Genomic DNA, 16,951 nt, shown 5'->3' with positions numbered 1-16,951 from the left:
AGCAATAACTGTTACAAATTATTCACAAGTTTAGAATGATTTATATTTGGATGATTTAATTTAGATAAAGATATAATAAAAAAGTTTGTCTGTAATTTGCAACTTATCGACTGTCAAGTTGACAATTGACATCAGTTGACAGCTGTACGTCGTTTTTTTTCATTTCGTTTGCCGATCAGCAGCAGCAGCGAACACCACGGAGTAGCCATTTTGAAAAATTCTGTGCTTACGCTCGCTTGTCTGTGCTAAACGGCCCTTACGAATTGACTTCCTTTTACGGGAAGTTAAGAAATTCTTTTGTTTGTTTTGCGAAGTGAACCCTTGCATTGGCAGTGCAGTTAACGTTTGCCAATTGTATTGTGTGATCGGAAAAATCTGGACCTAAAAAATCGGCCATCCGCAGCGGGGGGTTTACAACAAGTGTTCACTTCATGGCAGCAGTGGCGATTGCTACGTCGTGGTAGATTGTGATTACAAGCGAAAGATAGGGTTGTTTTTTTGTGCAAAGTGCTGAAAAATTAACCATCGTGGCGTCGTCTATAGAAGCAACCAGCATGGAGACGGTGCGGGTGTTCAACCAGGAGGTGAGAATCGTTTTTTTTTTGCAGTGTGCGGGATGCTGGGAGAAAGGGTTTCGGTGTCGTGTAAAGGGAAGATGTGTTAAAGACGGGCAGGCGAGGCGGGTTGGGTGAAATTTTCGTTGTGAAGAAAATGCGTTTGATAAGCGCAGTGAACAAATTGTGACAGACAAAGATGTTTTTGCAGTTGCAGTGAAATTGTTAAAACAATTTAGTAGTGAAGCAAATTTTTCTACCCATGTGTCATGCACAGTGCCGTGAATTTATCTATCTATCTTTCTATGACGTCGAACTCTTGTCCCATATTTGCCACCTGCTCTCATGGTCCATTGGAGCGTTTGTTGACCAACGAAAGTTGAACAAACTTCTGTGCTGTGCGATTTTTTAGATTTGGTCGTTGTTGTTGAAGAAAATAGTAATGAAGTGTCTTTTTTCTGCGCCTCTAACCTTACGTTTCTATAGCTATCCGGGCTCTATGAATCAAAACCGCCGATATCGAAGGCTAAAATGGCATCGATTACCCGGAGTGCTATGAAGGCGATCAAGTTCTACAAGCATGTGGTGCAGAGTGTTGAAAAGTTCATCCAGAAGTGCAAATGCGAGTACAAAATTCCCGGCCTGTACGTGATCGATTCCATCGTGCGTCAGTCGCGCCACCAGTTCGGTCCGGAGAAAGATGTGTTCGCACCACGGTTTGCACGCAACATGGAATCGACGTTTGCGCATCTGTTCCGCTGCCCACCGGAGGACAAGGTATGTGTGAGCATGTGCTTTTCTAGTTATGTTGTAAACATCCACCGTGATCCGTAGAGGACTTGGCATGGCAACAGACGCAGAGGGCGAAATGAATAACGAATTCGTTTCTTATTCGAATAATCGAACTTTCTTCGTTCATGCAGAGTAAAATTATCCGTGTGTTGAACCTGTGGCAAAAGAATATGGTATTTTTGCCGGAAGTCATCCAGCCGCTGTTTGACCTTGCGAATCCGGACCACCCGATCCATCAGCAGTACAATGCGCAAGTGTTGCAGGAGCAAGGGGGAGCCAATGGGATGAATCCTGGTGGGGGACTGGCCCACGACTCACCGGTTGGCGGTTCAATGGGTGGTGGTGGTGGCATGGACGATCATGGCGGTCAGCTACAAATGGGCGAAACGGTAATACACTATCTCACTCGAAGGCAAAAAAAAAATACGCGTGTTATTGTTGAACGCTGCAGAAGAATTTTGCGTCCCTTTTAATTGATATCCCCTATATGATATGCTTGTCATCTTTCTACAGAAACAACTTGACCCATCCACCATCAGGCAGCTGCAACAGTTCCAGCAAATTTTGATGCGCCAAACATCCGGCGAACAGGCAAATGCCATCTCCAAGGATCAGGTCAAATTCAACAAGAAGCTGCTAGACTTTGATTACGGCAGTGATGATGATGATGATAAGAATTCCCCATCGGTTCCGATACCGGGCAACACCGGTATGCCGGATCTATCCCAGATGCCCGGTGGCAACATTGCGCAAATTTTGTCCGACCCCAACGTGTTAAAACAGTTACAAAACCTGCAGAAGCTCAAGCAGCAGGATGAGAAGCAAACGAAGCTGTCGGAAATGCTGCTCAAGGAGGAAAAGTTTGAGAAGCATCTGGCCAGCGTCCTGATGAAGTTACCGTTCGCCAACGAATGTGACCTCAGCAGACCGCCACAGATTGATCTGAGTGCCGGTAAGCATGCATGCAGACAAGCCTGCAAAAACCACCAACATATATGCGAGCGCAGACATTTTCAAATGTTTTTGCTGATTATGTTTGTTTTTCTTTGTTTCATTTTCTTATCTTCCTATGTAATTCTTCGCGAAAAAATTGACACAAATCGTATTTGCAATCATTACCACCACCGATCGATGGGCCTTCGATTGGATGATCTCTTCTGCACACTTCTGATCTACTGCCATCATCTTCTAGGTCACTCGAAGGATGTTGATACTGATAACGACGTGGCGATAACTGGAGTTGAGGTAAATATTGCTTACAGATAGTAGATAGTAGTGTTCTCCGTTTCTGTTCTTCGGTATAAGCGTTGTATAATAAGCAAGTGCACACAAGCGCATTTGGTGGGTTCGCATCCATTGGAACGTGCCCCGTGTTTAGAAGAACATTGTTGTAACTGGGAAGCTTACTGGTGTAAAGACAGTGTTGATAGGCCAGCAATAGCGAAAAATGGCTAACGAATGGAACAATCAGTTTAATGATAACATGTATTAGTAACGCTAGACAGTGCTTCATAGGATTTGCAACTAATGCCATGGGAGTTGTCACAATTCGCAGGAGTTTGTTTGGGATCGTAATTTGTTTTATATGGGATGTCCGGATGATGATTTTTTTTTCCCATTCAACACAGACAGCTGGTCGGATGATATCTATGTTAAAACGAAATTTAATCGTATGGAAAATATTGCTAAAGAGCAATTTAAAGGTTCAACCGTGAATGCATTTTACTGTCCAGTTCAAATGATAATAAACCGATCTGCGGCCCCGAACGATTACACAAAAGTAGACGGATCTCTGTCAAAAATACTGCCACGATAAGCATTAGGCTTGTAAGAATAACTAATTAGAAAAAAAAACGGTTAAGTCATGTGCTACCAAAATATGACACCGATTTCATTTTCAAATATCTATTATTTTATTGAATGTATACCCAGGCGCGATAAAGTACCATACAGTCCTGTCTGTGGATGGAATTCCTTGTATTTACAAGCATACGTTTGATTACTTATCTATTAATTCGCGTAAATTGACTTACGCTCGATGATGGCAGATTATAGGACGATCCTTTGCTAGGCTAAATACGCTTACCAATTGATTGGGCAACTATATAAAAGAAGATTCACAATTTCACCATACGAACAAGCTCAAAATAAGTTACCACGATTGTAAATTAAGCAACAGTTAGTTCTATAATCTATGGCATATGCATGTAACAATTTGTATCCATCGACCAACGGACCATCAAAACAGGCGAGCTGCAGCATCGAAAGGTAGGGTTTCATTCAGAATGGTGAGCGGTGAGATTACGGCGCCCCTAAACATACACACAGGAACCCCTCCCAGGACTCCTTTGCGTTTCCTTTTGGTAGGGAATGTGAAGGAGTTGGGTGTAAGGTGCGCGGTGTGTCAACGTTGGATGTACGGTAAGTTCCTTCCTATTCGAGTTGAATAGGATTGAAATATTGTACCTTGTTCACCAATTCTACAAGCATTCGACTGCTGCAACATTATCGAAAGCGAAAACTGAAGATGGTATCCGAGTTTGAACTGGAAAAGCCAAAACAAAGCCAATAGAGTTATAGTGTACTTTTGATGCTGCGTTCAAACGCTCTCAAAAGTAGATCACAGTGCCAGACTGTTAAAGCATTCTCACGATAGAAAAAAAGGAGCAAAACGAGAAGGAGGAGTAGCGAACGAATAGAAAACGGACACACACAAACTCTGCTGCGGAAAAGCACGGGAGACATGTACATGTTTAAAACGATATCTTTTCTTCCCATTTTTTTTCTTTTCTCTCTTTCTCTCTTTTTTGCGTTTTGTATTGGCCTGGCCGGCTGTGTGGCCCTAAACGGTGGTGTGTACAAAAAACTGTTATCGACGCACGCGCCTGCCTGCAACCACACACGAACAATCGTCATCATGTGATTTGTCCGGCGGAACAAACCAGATCCTTGGCGAACCCTTACCGGTCGGTGGCAGCCGTGGTGGAGGAGGAGGTATCGGGATTGGCGGCAGTGGCAGTGGTAGTACTGCAGGCGGAAGCGGTGGTGGCAACAATGATCGTTACAAATCATCATCCTCATCGTCGAGGCGTAAGAGCAGATCGCGATCACCTCGCGATCGCCGTGGAGGTGGAGGAGGTGGTGGCTCCAGTGGACGTGGAGGAGGTCGAGGACGATCGCATTCACGTTCGAGATCCGTTTCACCAAGATCATCCCGTAGACGGTCGTCCCGTGATCGTGGCGGTACCTCGACAAAAGATCGAGAACGAGAGAAGGAACACGAGCGTGAACGCAAACGGAAGGGATTGCCGGAAATGAAGAAAGAGCATCTGAGTGGTAAGAAATGGAGATGATGCATCGAGCTTTGCGACGTGCGTAGCTCGCTCGTAAGGCGCACGCATCTTGTAAAACAGCAATAGCACTAACGGTGTCCGGAACCCTTGGTTTGGAGGGTCAAGCATCTACAATTCCGAAACATCCACAATCAGACAGTCCGAAATAGCCGAGTGTGTGACAAAGTCTGCGCTCGTCACAGTAGGAGTGCAGTGGGAACAACGAGTAGCATTTCGCAGAAATAGTTGCGTGTGTGTGTGTTTCCGTCGTTCTGAAACGTTCGTTCGTTACTTCTAGCTGCGGTGCAATGCGTGTGAATGTTTTAATGTTTGGCTTTGGATTGGTGAATTTGGCTGGCTTTTCCAATGCAGTTACCGATCAAACTGCTTTTTTATTGGCTCTGTGCCGATCAGTTACTGCTTTTTCATGAAACTATTGATTATTAAAATAATCTATTTCCGTGATAAAGTCCACACAGGACATATAAGAAATATTGACATAAATCGCAAGAGCAATGGGGGGGGTCAGTTTCAGTTCGGGGCCCCATGCGGCCGCTCAGTCTGCTGATAGTTTGATCCGTCTCTGAGCATTACCATATCCATGATACAAAATTTGGCATTTTACCCGTTCGTTGCTTGCATTTAGTTACCGTTGAGAACTGCTTGCTTTGATAAAGAGGGAGGGTAAGGTCACATTCCAAAATATTTTAAGAATTTTGACTTGGGGTATTGTTTGTGAATTTATTCGTATATGGTAGGTTTGTTGAAAGCATTGACCATTGAATATTGTGAACGTTTTAAGATACGATAACGAATTATCGGAGGACATTTTCCCAAGTTTTTCATGCAATTGTCATATAACTGTTTGAAAACTTTACATCAGCTAAAGAAAAACATTTTTTTCTGAAAGTATCTGAAGCTGTTATTGCTTTTGCTGCTTTACATATAGTAATGAATTATTTACTGACACAGCGATAACACTTTACTTAACTGTACTCTCTCTCTCTCTCTCTCTCTCTCTCTCTCTCTCTCTCTCTCTCTCTCTCTCTCTCTCTCTCTCTCTCTCTCTCTCTTGGCAGTTTGCAGCACAACACTGTGGGTTGGCCATCTGTCGAAGCTGGTACAACAAGAGGAGCTATCCGATACGTTCGGTAAATACGGCGATATCGTGAGCATCGATATGATACCACCCCGAGGTTGCGCGTTTATCGTGATGAACCGACGTCAGGACGCGTTCAAGTCGATGCAAAGCCTGAAGAATCACAAGATGCACGGACGCACCATCACCATCTCCTGGGCCGCCGGCAAAGGCGTCAAGAGCAAGGAGTGGAAAGATTACTGGGATCTAGATCTGGGAGTCAGCTACATTCCCTGGTCGAAACTGAGTCCGAGCACGGATCTTGAATCGCTCGAAGATGGTGGCATGTTCGACGAAGACACAATGCCGCAGTGGATGAAGGAAAAGTCATCCGTCGGCAGTACGGTAGGAATTGGTTCGGCGGCAGCTGCAGCGGCTGCTGCCATGGGCCTCAGTTTGGCCCCGGGCATGGGTTTGAAGAAACTGGACGGTACCGACCTGTCTACGGCGGCGGCAGCTGCTGCAGCGGCAGCGGCTGCTGGAATGTTGAATCCATCGCTGTTTCCCCTGAGTGCGGTTGATACGAGTCAACCACCACCAACCGCCATGATGGGCATGGGAATGCCACCATTCCCAATGGGTCCCGTTACTAGGTATGTTTGTGTTTATATGTGTGTATTGGGCAATCTTGAAATAAAAATAAAAACTTGTCTTTTTATTATTTTGCAGGCTACCAATACCGATGGGAATTCCAATGGGTCCTAATATGGTGCCGGGGTTAGGAATAAATGTGCCTCCTCCCGGTATGATGCTATCCGGTAATGCACCTCCGCTACCAATGGGAGGGTTTGGTGTGTTACCTCCACCACCGCCCGCGGCCGGTTCATCATCCGGTGCAGGTATGATGGGCAATGGTGGTTCGTCGAATGTGATTAGTTCGAACATGAGCAAATCATCTGCCGACGATATGGATATCGAGATGGAGGATGAACACACCTCCAATCCGGCACCAATGGTTGGTGGGAGCGGTCAGAGTTCAAGTGCGTTCTTTAATCAGCCACCTCCACCGTTAATGCCACCGAGCGCCGCAAACCTTCCACCGGGACCACCGGGTAATGCGGCAGGTTTCTTCGGTGGACTGGCGGGAGCACACCCAGGTAACATGCAAGACAACGGAGGTCCATTGGATATAGCGAGCGATGATGCAGAGGGGGATTCTGGCATAAGTCGCGCAGCAAGAGAATTTTTACAACGAGCAAATGAGGATGGAAGAGATATCCGTGGTCGCGGTGGAGATCGCAATAGGGAGCAACGCGATCAACGAGGAGGAGGCTTCGACCGTGGAGGCGGCGATGGTGGTGGGGGACGGCGCGATAGAGGTGAGCGTGGCAGTCGCTGGGGCAACAACTTCCGTGGCGGCGATGGATCCAATAACCAGCAGCAGGACGATCGGCCGCTGTCGGAACGTCTTCGTGAGCTGGCGGGAGTTTTGGAGTTTAATAATCAACAGCAACGGGGTGGTGGCGGCGGTGGTCGCAACTTTGGACGCGGTGGTGGATTTGATGGTGATGGTAAGTCCTTGGAGGCCTGCCGAATCATGCAGCTATCATACGATTCAATATTGTATTATTATTCCTTAGATTTTGGCAATCGTGATGGAGACTTTTCGCGCCGTGGTGGTGGTAACTTCCAACATAATCGATTCAACAATATCGCCGGTGGTAATGGAGGCGATGTTCGCAACATGGGTCGTAATGGCCCGTTCGGTAATCAACAGCAAGGAGGTGGTGGACGCGGTGGTAATGGTGGTGGAGGCATGTTTGGCAATCGAGCTGGCGGTGGAAGAAACAACAACCAGCAGCAACAGCAGCGTGGTCAGTTCTTCAATGACGATCGTCAACAGGGCGGCTTTTTTGATCGTGACGAAGGCAGCAATGGCTATGACTCGGGAGGCAACAACAGTAACAACAGCAATAATCGACGGAACTGGAATGATCGTACTGGTGGTGGTGGTCGTGGTGGCAATCGTGATGAACTGAGCCGTGGACGTGGAGGAAGACAACAAAATTGGCGCAGCGGTGATGAAAGTGCGGGAAGTGGAGGTGATGGTGGTGGCGGTGGTGGCCAACGATTCAATAACACCCGCGGAGGAAACAATAACCGCAACCAGGTTGGTAACCGCGCAGGAGGTGGGCCAGTTCGTTGGGATGATGATGACGAAACGTGGGATGACGCCAACAACCGATCGACGACTGGACGACCGGCTCAATTCTCTGCTAACCAACGTCAGCAGCGAAGAAACTCGGAAGGAAATGAGGAACAAGAACAGCAACAGCAAGATCAAGACGCCCACCGAGATGGACAGCCGGAAACGGAAGATATGACAGTGTGTGATGAACAATCGCGACACAGCGAACACGAGACAGCCAGAGACATGCACAACAATGCGATGAACAGACACATCGGCGACGGTGAAGACACGGGCGATGGGCGACGGTTTGCACGAAATCATCATCGAAACGATGATGTCGATGACGAACGACCGCAGCCTATCCTTTACTCGCCCGAGCCGGAAGATGAGTCGGATCAGACAAATAACAATAATCAATTTGCCGATGAAGAGAATACAAACTATCGTGACGATAAACGACACAACGACGATGTTGCTGAAACGAATCATCCTTACGAACATCATTCACAAGAAGAAACATCCACGTTGGGGCGAGTTCCTGCGGAAGAACATTACGAAAGTCAACGGGTGAGCGATTCTCCTCCTCAAAGAGCAGAACAAAATGACGATTACTCTCACAATCAAAGAGGAGAAGAAGATAATCCGTCTGCTAATCATGAGGCCGAAACCGTAACTTCATCATCCACGCCAATGGCCGATTGTGTGGAAGCAAATGGCGATTCCAACGTTCCCACAAACAACACCGACGATAACGAAGCAACTCAAGCTGAACCTGTTGCATGCTAAAGCGATCCCGTTCAATACAAAAATCCAAGCAGAAACCGCAATAAGATTATAATGACTCTTTAATAGGCGACTGTGCCCAAAACGTTAGTACCGATTAGATAAGCCAAACCAATTATTGTAAATTAATGAAGCATTAGGGCCTCACGGTCACGGAAGTATCCTACTACATGGTCTGCTTTCCTGTTGGCTGGTGTGGAAGCATGATAAAATAGCAGTCACAAATTGTGGTCAAACTCCCTCTGCCATGTAGAATAGAATGTACTATTTTATCTGCAGAGGTCTTGTAGCGTTTCCATTGACGCTCTTTTTTAAATTTCTTCGGCTTTAAACAATGACCGCTAATGGAGCCTCCCTACTTTCCTTGGCGGAGACTCTTAAGCGTGTATAGTCATTCTGCCCTTGCTTAAAGGCAAGCACCTAGGGGCGAACTTTTTTTTAAATTTCTTATCATGCGTGTAAAGTAAACTGTTCTTTGTCCTTCTATCAACGATCGTAGGTGGACATTATTTCTGAAGAAGGTTCTATTTTTATATCACCCCATCACCAATGAAGTCAAATTTAACAGTTTTACATAAATAGTCATTTTTTATACAATTTTAACTTTTTGGTTAAAATAGCTATTTCTTTTAACTATCTTTTTTATCGTCTTTTTTATAAACAGTTTTTTTTCATTTAATCGTTCGCAAACATTTGGTGTGGAGAAAATACCAGTACTAGAACGGAGAAATGGTTCAACAATAGTATCCATCCATTCGTTTTGCTTTATTATTATACTCAAAAGAGTAAATGAGGGAACATTCAAGCCACAAGAGATATCGTCGAATTAAGCGTAATTGTCTAGAAGAAACAAACAAAAAAAAACGGCACATATTAGTAAGACGTAAGTAGGTAATTAACTGTGTCCTAGATTATTTATGTAGGTATAATTGGGTTTCCAAACATCAAGTAACAGACACCACGAACAATTGATCAGGCGAAAAACTAAGCAACATTTTAAGAAAGCTAGGGAGCGACTTTTAAAATGAGTTGAGCAATAACATATGTTCCCCTCCGTATACAGATTGTACATCGTAATCTGGTGTGCGTCACATAATTAGAAAGTGAAAGGTGGTACAGCAGAAATACCACACTGTATGTCCAGTTTTTTTTAAGAGATTCGTTTTCCTTTGACATCAGATTAGGCAGATCAATTGCAAAAGATCCTTAATTATTGGGAGCTTTACTATACTCATGAAAAGGAGAGCTAATGATGATCGCGGATGAACATATTTGTATTCATATTAGTGTGTAACAATAAAGCAATGCATACATTATTCCTCATTTGAATTCTGATCGCTACAAATCCTTTCGAAAGCAATTCCATTTCACAGAACACATTTCCGAACATAGTAGTAGATGCCGCTACTCATGTCTAGCAACGTTAAAAAACAAACTAGTGCTGATTTTTTTTATTCAGGTAAATTGGTCTGACCGTATTGCTAAATTAATGCTGGTTAGAAGAATCAAATATGCCTCTAAGCAGCTGTAAAGTGCAGCAATCGGCCAGAAATTGTAGTGTGACCATTGTGATCTTTAGATGTAAGGAAAATAATACTGGGAGTACTTAATTTAATTGACCTAATATGTACGACATACAATCAAAAATAATTTAAAAATTTGTGAGTTTTTAAATTATTTATTTACAATTGATTATGACGGTCCAATGGAGTTTTTAAATTATTTGTAGTGAAAAATAAACCTTTTTCTTTTACTTCATTTTCTGCAATGCCGAAATTGTCATTTTTGTGTCACAAATTGACAGCCCCTGTAACTGTGCATGACCGTCAAACAGCACAAAGTGAAGCACTCACGCCGTACAGAACGTTTTATGAGAATAATAATAATGGCGGCTTTGAGTGGCACCTCGCGACTTGGCAAGCGGCACTAGGAAGTGAAAATACTGTAATTTCTACCCTCTCCACCGACCGGACGGGCTCCATAGGTAAACCATTCGTGAATTGTAGCTTATGGCCAGTTATTGTCGGAACAGAGTTTCAGTCCCATCAGCGAATTCACTGTTCGGGACCGTTTCGATACGTCGTCCACGGTACCGTAACTATGAACTTAGTGTGTAATCTAACTAGATTGCGTAGCGAGAGGGTTTAGTCGCGGAGGTAATAAATAGCTGGAACCTGCCAGCTTTTCATACACGGTAGCGGTGCAGAGTGTTCCGGACAAACGATGGCCGGGTGCAAAGTGTGAATTCGTGCACAGCGGCCAGTACAAAGTGTTGGCAAAGGTGTAGAGCGAAGAGAACATTGTTTCCGTTTCAAGTTTTCTTTTTCTTTTCGATGGTGTGCGTTTTGTTTTAAAGTGCGTTGTTTCTACGGCCTGCCGTTCCAGCCGTCTTGGGCAACCGTTTGTTTTCATTCGCCGCGTTCCCATACGCCATCGTGTGGTGAAGTAAAGTTTCCTTGTGGGTTGTTGCCTTTTTCCCAAGCAAACGCGGCGATTTGTGGCATACATGAACGACCCCCCCTTCGCATACATTCATTTGATGTGTATGCACTTCACCAAACACCACACCACCTCACTGTGGAATGACCCCGAATTTTCTTTCACCCTCGTACACTCCTTTAGTCGGAAACTGTCATTGGGGTGTGTGTTTGTACTTGGGCTGGCTGGTTAAAAAGCTGACTTCTCGTTTTACGATCGACGTGGTGTTTACGGTAGAGAGGGCCGACGTGCACGGTGTGAATGAGGCGAGAGGGTGTTTTTTCTGTTGCAAATTTCACGGCCGTGTAGGAAGGAAGAAACTGCTACTGCTGAGCTGGAGCGAAATCAACGTAGCAGAAAATGGGCCATACACGGATTCTACAGATCAACTTTTGCCTGCTCACCACTTCCTTCTAGTCTATAGTTGATAAGATTAGTGCGAATGGGAACATCCTTCCAGGAACGGCTTACTACGATGTTTTTAATCTTGTAACGTGCAAAACAGTACTCATGACTTCTCTATTCGAAAGTGAAATAGCCATTTCACAAGTGTTCCCTGTCACCAGTCGCTCATCGTTACGAATTACGATTGGTTCCATTTTTTATAGTTTTGTTTGTTTCTTTGTTTACTTGTAGAATGTGCCGACATCACACGTTGTCTGCGACTGCGAAAAATCCGAAAGATTGGCGTATGTCGTTGGATGCCAAACCGGCCGCTGGAACAGAGGTCCTAACGAAGCGAGGCTAGTGCTTAGGCTTAGCTAATGTTACAACTAACGGAAACGCAAGGAAAGAGTTGCCAAACAGCTAATGTGGAGTGTTTTGCAGCCAATTATTAGCAAAGGAATGTTGGAGGGTGATACCAGAGGGCGCTAACGCGTTTATGTTCAGCATTAATTTGTATCGGGAAGCAAGTAGTCCGTGTGTTACGTTTTACGGTGAGATATATGTGGCTGTTGGCGTACTGTTTACTGTTGTCTAATTCATCCTCATTGAATTTCAGATAATTTGCTTCAAATACAATATATTCGGTGCAATTAATCGCGTCGCATAATACGTACGATACAGTACGTACAATGGTCGTATCTTTTTCTTAATTTGGGTGCATTTGAAAAGTAGCTTAATGTACGGTCAGTGTATGTGTGCTGCAAACAAGAAAGTCAAGCAACTAAGCACATAGTGTGATGACCATTTAAGGACGAATACAACTGACTGCCAGGAAGTGGATGAAACTACTGCTGCGGTTGTACTTAAGGAAGTGTTGAGAAGTTTTTGTGTGCGCGATTCGAATATTTGTAGCTGTAGAGAAAGCGTCACCAACTCACAAACTTCATAATGTGGAATTCAGAACGGTCCCAGTCGAACGGTGGTGGTTCCGGAGGTTCGGCCACCAAAACACTTGGCATGACATCAGCAATCAGCACGGCCGAACCAAAACCAGAAGATATTGTAAAGACAAAAGAGCTGGAAAAAAGCTTAGGTACGTTGGTCGGGATAAGGAATGGTAGCGAAAATTCTGTATCTGGGTTTACTCTATAACAAGGCATTATCTTCATTACAGAACCATTTAACGTGTTCGAGGCAGAGGAGGAACTGAATCATCGGATGGAAATTTTGGCCAAATTAAACACACTCGTCAAGCAGTGGGTCCGCGATGTATCGATCGCGAAAAATATGCCGGAAGCGATGGCCGAAAAGTTGGGTGGTAAAATTTATACCTTCGGTTCATACCGGCTTGGTGTGCACCATAAGGGTGCTGATATTGATGCACTGTGCGTAGCGCCACGCAATATAGAGCGATCGGATTACTTCGGTTCGTTTTTTGATCTGCTGAAGCAACAACCGGAAGTCACCGAATGCAGAGTAAGTGAGCATAGGCGAGAAGGCGCTGCTTTAGTTAGCGTTCGTTACGATTATATATCTATGACTTTCTTACCGTTCCTTTGTAGGCAGTCGAAGAAGCGTTTGTGCCCGTTATCAAGATGAACTTTGATGGCATTGAGATCGATTTATTGTTCGCACGGCTGGCTTTAAAGGAAATTCCGGACAATTTCGATCTACGCGACGATATGCTGCTGAAAAATCTCGACCAAAAGTCTGTCCGCAGTCTGAACGGTTGTCGCGTGACGGATGAAATACTGCGACTCGTACCGAACATCGACAACTTTCGGTTGGCACTGCGTACGATTAAGCTTTGGGCTAAACGTAAGCATTTCCACTTTTTTAAAACACGCAACAGGGCGGCGTCAAATAATACATTTAATGTATTATTTTTGATGATTTTTTTTATTTTTAGGTCACGGAATTTATTCAAACTCACTCGGTTACTTCGGCGGTGTGTCCTGGGCAATGCTGGTTGCCCGCACCTGTCAGCTCTATCCAAACGCAGTGGCGGCCACACTGGTGCATAAATTTTTCCTCGTGTTCTCGCGCTGGAAGTGGCCTCAACCGGTTCTGCTCAAACAGCCCGACAACGTCAATCTTGGCTTTCAGGTTTAGTTTGGGCGACAAAGTAGTTAAATTTCGATATATGAATCATCTTTTTTCTTTGGTAAACTTTAGGTTTGGGATCCGCGAGTTAATGTGCAGGATCGGTTTCATCTGATGCCAATCATAACACCGGCCTATCCGCAACAAAATTCCACATTCAACGTATCCAGCTCGACGCGCAAGGTTATGCTGATGGAGTTTAAACGTGGCATGCAAATAACGGACGATATAATGATGGGTAAGCAGCTGTGGGAAAAGCTGTTCGAAGCGCCGAGTTTCTTCTACCGGTAAGTTTGCGGTAAATCCACAGCATTTTCGTATCTCAAATAATAACTCGCTATTACAGGTATCGTCATTTCATTGTCCTGTTGGTGAGCTCCAGCAATGCCGACGATCATCTCGAATGGTGTGGTCTGGTGGAATCGAAGATACGCTATCTGATACAGAACCTGGAGCGCAATCAGCACATCAATTTGGCTCACGTTAATCCGAAGTGCTACGAGCAGCATGAACAGAATTCTTCCACCACACTGAATGGTGCCGATGGGAAACCGACCGCATTCTGTTCGCTCTGGTTCATTGGGTTGGAGTTTGAGCGGTCCGAAAACCTGAACGTCGATCTTACGGAGAGTATACAAAACTTTACTGATTCCGTACACAAACATGCGGTAAGTGAAAAGGGAACGTATTTTCTTTTAATTTAACCTTTATTTTAATGACTACCGACACGGGTATAGTATGCATTTTTATTTTTCAATACCATTTAATATAATGGAGCTATCAGATTGAAACTTGTGGAATGCATAAACAATTTTTTTTCTTTTTCATTTATTTTATTTGAGTATGAAAACTCCCCTACAAAATGTATGGCCTACCCGGTGGTGGTTGTTGTAGAGGGGTGTTTTTTGGTCTTTGAAACAAAGGTTAAATATTGCGGCTCGGTGCCATATTCTCTTGTCTTCTTGTGCTGGTTTTGTACAAATTTCTCAAGGCATTTCCTCTTTGTTCTTTTTATAACTTATCACGGGCATGCTCGGTTGAAAAATGAGAATGTAATTGAATGGAAAATGTTTACATTTTAGTTGTTTTGCTTTATCTTTCCGCAGGTGCACATTAAGCTGCTAAAGGATGGTATGAAGATCGAAGCCCGGCACGTACGCCGGAAGCAGTTAACACAGTATCTCGATCCGAATCTGTTGAAACGCGAGCGAAAGATATCGGACAGTTACACGCAACAGTCGTCCAGTGCGGTGGGCGTTAACAATTCCAATGGGTCAGCTTCCCCGGCAGACGCTGCTTCTCGTAAACGAAAATCAAGCGATCTTGCTGCCAGCACCACCATCACTGCCACCTCCTTAACCAGCCCTATCGCTGGTTCTATGGGCAGTAATGGTAGTGCAAGCAAAAAACGGCGTAACGATTCCGTGAGTCTAGTCTTTTGCCCCGAAGACGGTAGCGCCTTCCCTGTATATTGATTTCTTTATTTCAATTTACTTTTGCTTTCGGTTTTTGGAGCCCCTCTTTGGGGACGAAGTTACACGATCATGCTTACTCTTGTTCCTTTCTCTTTCATCCACTTATATACGTCTTGCAACGCGTGTATTAGTTCGACGGTACCTCGAATGGCAGCTTCTGCAGTACATCGTCGACGACGGTCGTGCAAATGAATGCTACCGACGCGGCGCATAGCACCGAAGCAAACGATGCGTCCAATACTGCTGTTACCACGGCGAACGCATCACAGTCCACCGATACGTCAGTAAATGGTGAAAGGGATGAAAGTGTCGCTCCTTCCGCTTCCTCTCCGTCGGACGATCCACCACCGTCCAGTGTCGCCGGGATGCTCGACGAAGAAAATAACAACCCGTTCGAACCGTCCACCTCGACCACTGCATCCAGTACGAACGGTAATGGTAATGAGAGTAACAATGGTAACAATTCTACTACGGCACCTGCAGCGGCGGCGGCAGCAGCAGCAGCAGAGGTAGCCTGTTCCTCTTGACTGACTCATTGCCAAGGTTTGTTCCACGGTGGAGTATCCGTATCCCCCACTGATGGGCGACGGTCTCCCACTGACGATGCTAGTGATGTTAGCAATAAGGATCGGGTAGTAGTAGCAAAAAATGTTGCTGTATCAGCTGCCGCTGTTGCTGCTGCTGTCGTTGCTTAGCTGAAAGGGAGGAATGGAGGGGTAAGGAGTGGAGCAGTAATGGAGCAGAAAATGGTGGCGACGATGATATGAAGGTAATTAAAAAAAATAAAATTATCCATGATGCGCAGGTAGCGCACCTTCTACCTACGACAGCAGGCAACACACAGACTGATAGAAAAGCTTGGAAAAGATGATGAATGTTTGGATGTAATAGCGAGGTTAGTATTTATTAAAGTCGTTGTTGCCACATTTTGCTTCTAAGTCAGGAATTTTTGACTCGAAGGGATCAATTTTTGGCTCTACGTTATACATTTTTGTACCATTACATTAAAGTTGTTATATTTTGTAGCATTTTGTGAAGAGAATATTCGTATTTTACACTTGATAAGAAATTTGGTTTCCATCTGTTGGCTAATGGAGCTAAAAAATATTGTTGCTTTGGAGACTAAAAGTGATATCCCCTGTCAAAAATTGATGCCACACGGGCAAATATTGATGCTTTCATGACAAAAAATCCTGACGTAGGTCAGAAAATATGAAGGCAACGACTGCATTTTACGCACACATGTATCGAAAGATTTTCTTTTCTGTTTTTTTTTTAATTTGATTTTGCATTGCTTTCCTTTTCAGAAACATATAAACAAATGTATATATCATTGAGAAGGAAAGGTCATCATCGCAATCGAGAGTGTAGGAATGGACATTTCTATCGAATATAGGTCGGACCGTATATGCCGAGCTCCGTTTCTCTAGCAGTTCTAGATGTGTACGTTTTTTTAAGGTAAGAATTGTACATTTCATCATCTCCAAAACTCTGCGGAAGATGAAAGAGAGAACAGCGATAAGGTTGTAAAGAATAAGCATACACACACACACACACACACACACACACACACACATTTAACGCTAGACGTCGATACATTGACACTCGTAAAGTCTGCTGGATAGCAGAGCATGAGAGAGGTAGTAGAAGTGGCAGAACCTAGTGATTTTACTTTCTCCCTTCCTGTATAAGCTTAATATTCCGGTTTACATGTGTGTGTGTGTATTGTTGCTTAAGGATACTTCTCGGCAGCGCAACAACAGGCAGCCCGCGAGAGA

General features: G+C 44.4%; 3 protein-coding genes across 3 annotated transcripts in view; all 3 read left to right on the top strand.

Annotated features, from left to right (window-relative positions):
* The window catches only part of LOC126557351 (dystrobrevin beta), a 129,874-nt gene extending 120,283 nt beyond the window's left edge, over positions 1 to 9,591 (top strand). Inside the window, exon 10 of the mRNA XM_050213082.1 lies at positions 9,575 to 9,591. The gene's annotated coding sequence lies outside the window, so the exon portion shown is untranslated. The remainder of the gene's footprint in view (positions 1 to 9,574) is intronic.
* Positions 366 to 8,733, top strand: LOC126567136 (SR-related and CTD-associated factor 8). Its single transcript, XM_050223368.1, has 9 exons — positions 366 to 584; positions 1,041 to 1,331; positions 1,478 to 1,735; positions 1,860 to 2,298; positions 2,539 to 2,591; positions 4,292 to 4,682; positions 5,758 to 6,409; positions 6,486 to 7,327; positions 7,397 to 8,733. The coding sequence occupies exons 1-9, from the start codon at positions 555 to 557 to the stop codon at positions 8,731 to 8,733; spliced, it is 4,293 nt and encodes a 1,430-aa protein (XP_050079325.1). The 5' UTR covers positions 366 to 554.
* A 2,952-nt stretch (positions 9,592 to 12,543) lies between the features above and the next one.
* On the top strand, positions 12,544 to 15,728 carry LOC126559752 (poly(A) polymerase type 3). The gene is made up of 8 exons (XM_050215926.1): positions 12,544 to 12,688; positions 12,770 to 13,071; positions 13,158 to 13,413; positions 13,505 to 13,701; positions 13,771 to 13,985; positions 14,045 to 14,366; positions 14,805 to 15,122; positions 15,305 to 15,728. The coding sequence occupies exons 1-8, from the start codon at positions 12,544 to 12,546 to the stop codon at positions 15,698 to 15,700; spliced, it is 2,151 nt and encodes a 716-aa protein (XP_050071883.1). The 3' UTR covers positions 15,701 to 15,728.
* The last annotated feature ends 1,223 nt before the right edge of the window (positions 15,729 to 16,951 follow it).

The sequence above is a fragment of the Anopheles maculipalpis genome, chromosome 2RL (assembly GCF_943734695.1).
Source record: "Anopheles maculipalpis chromosome 2RL, idAnoMacuDA_375_x, whole genome shotgun sequence".
Classification (NCBI taxonomy): Eukaryota; Metazoa; Arthropoda; class Insecta; order Diptera; family Culicidae; genus Anopheles; species Anopheles maculipalpis.
This window is presented reverse-complemented; position numbering and strand designations above follow the sequence as displayed.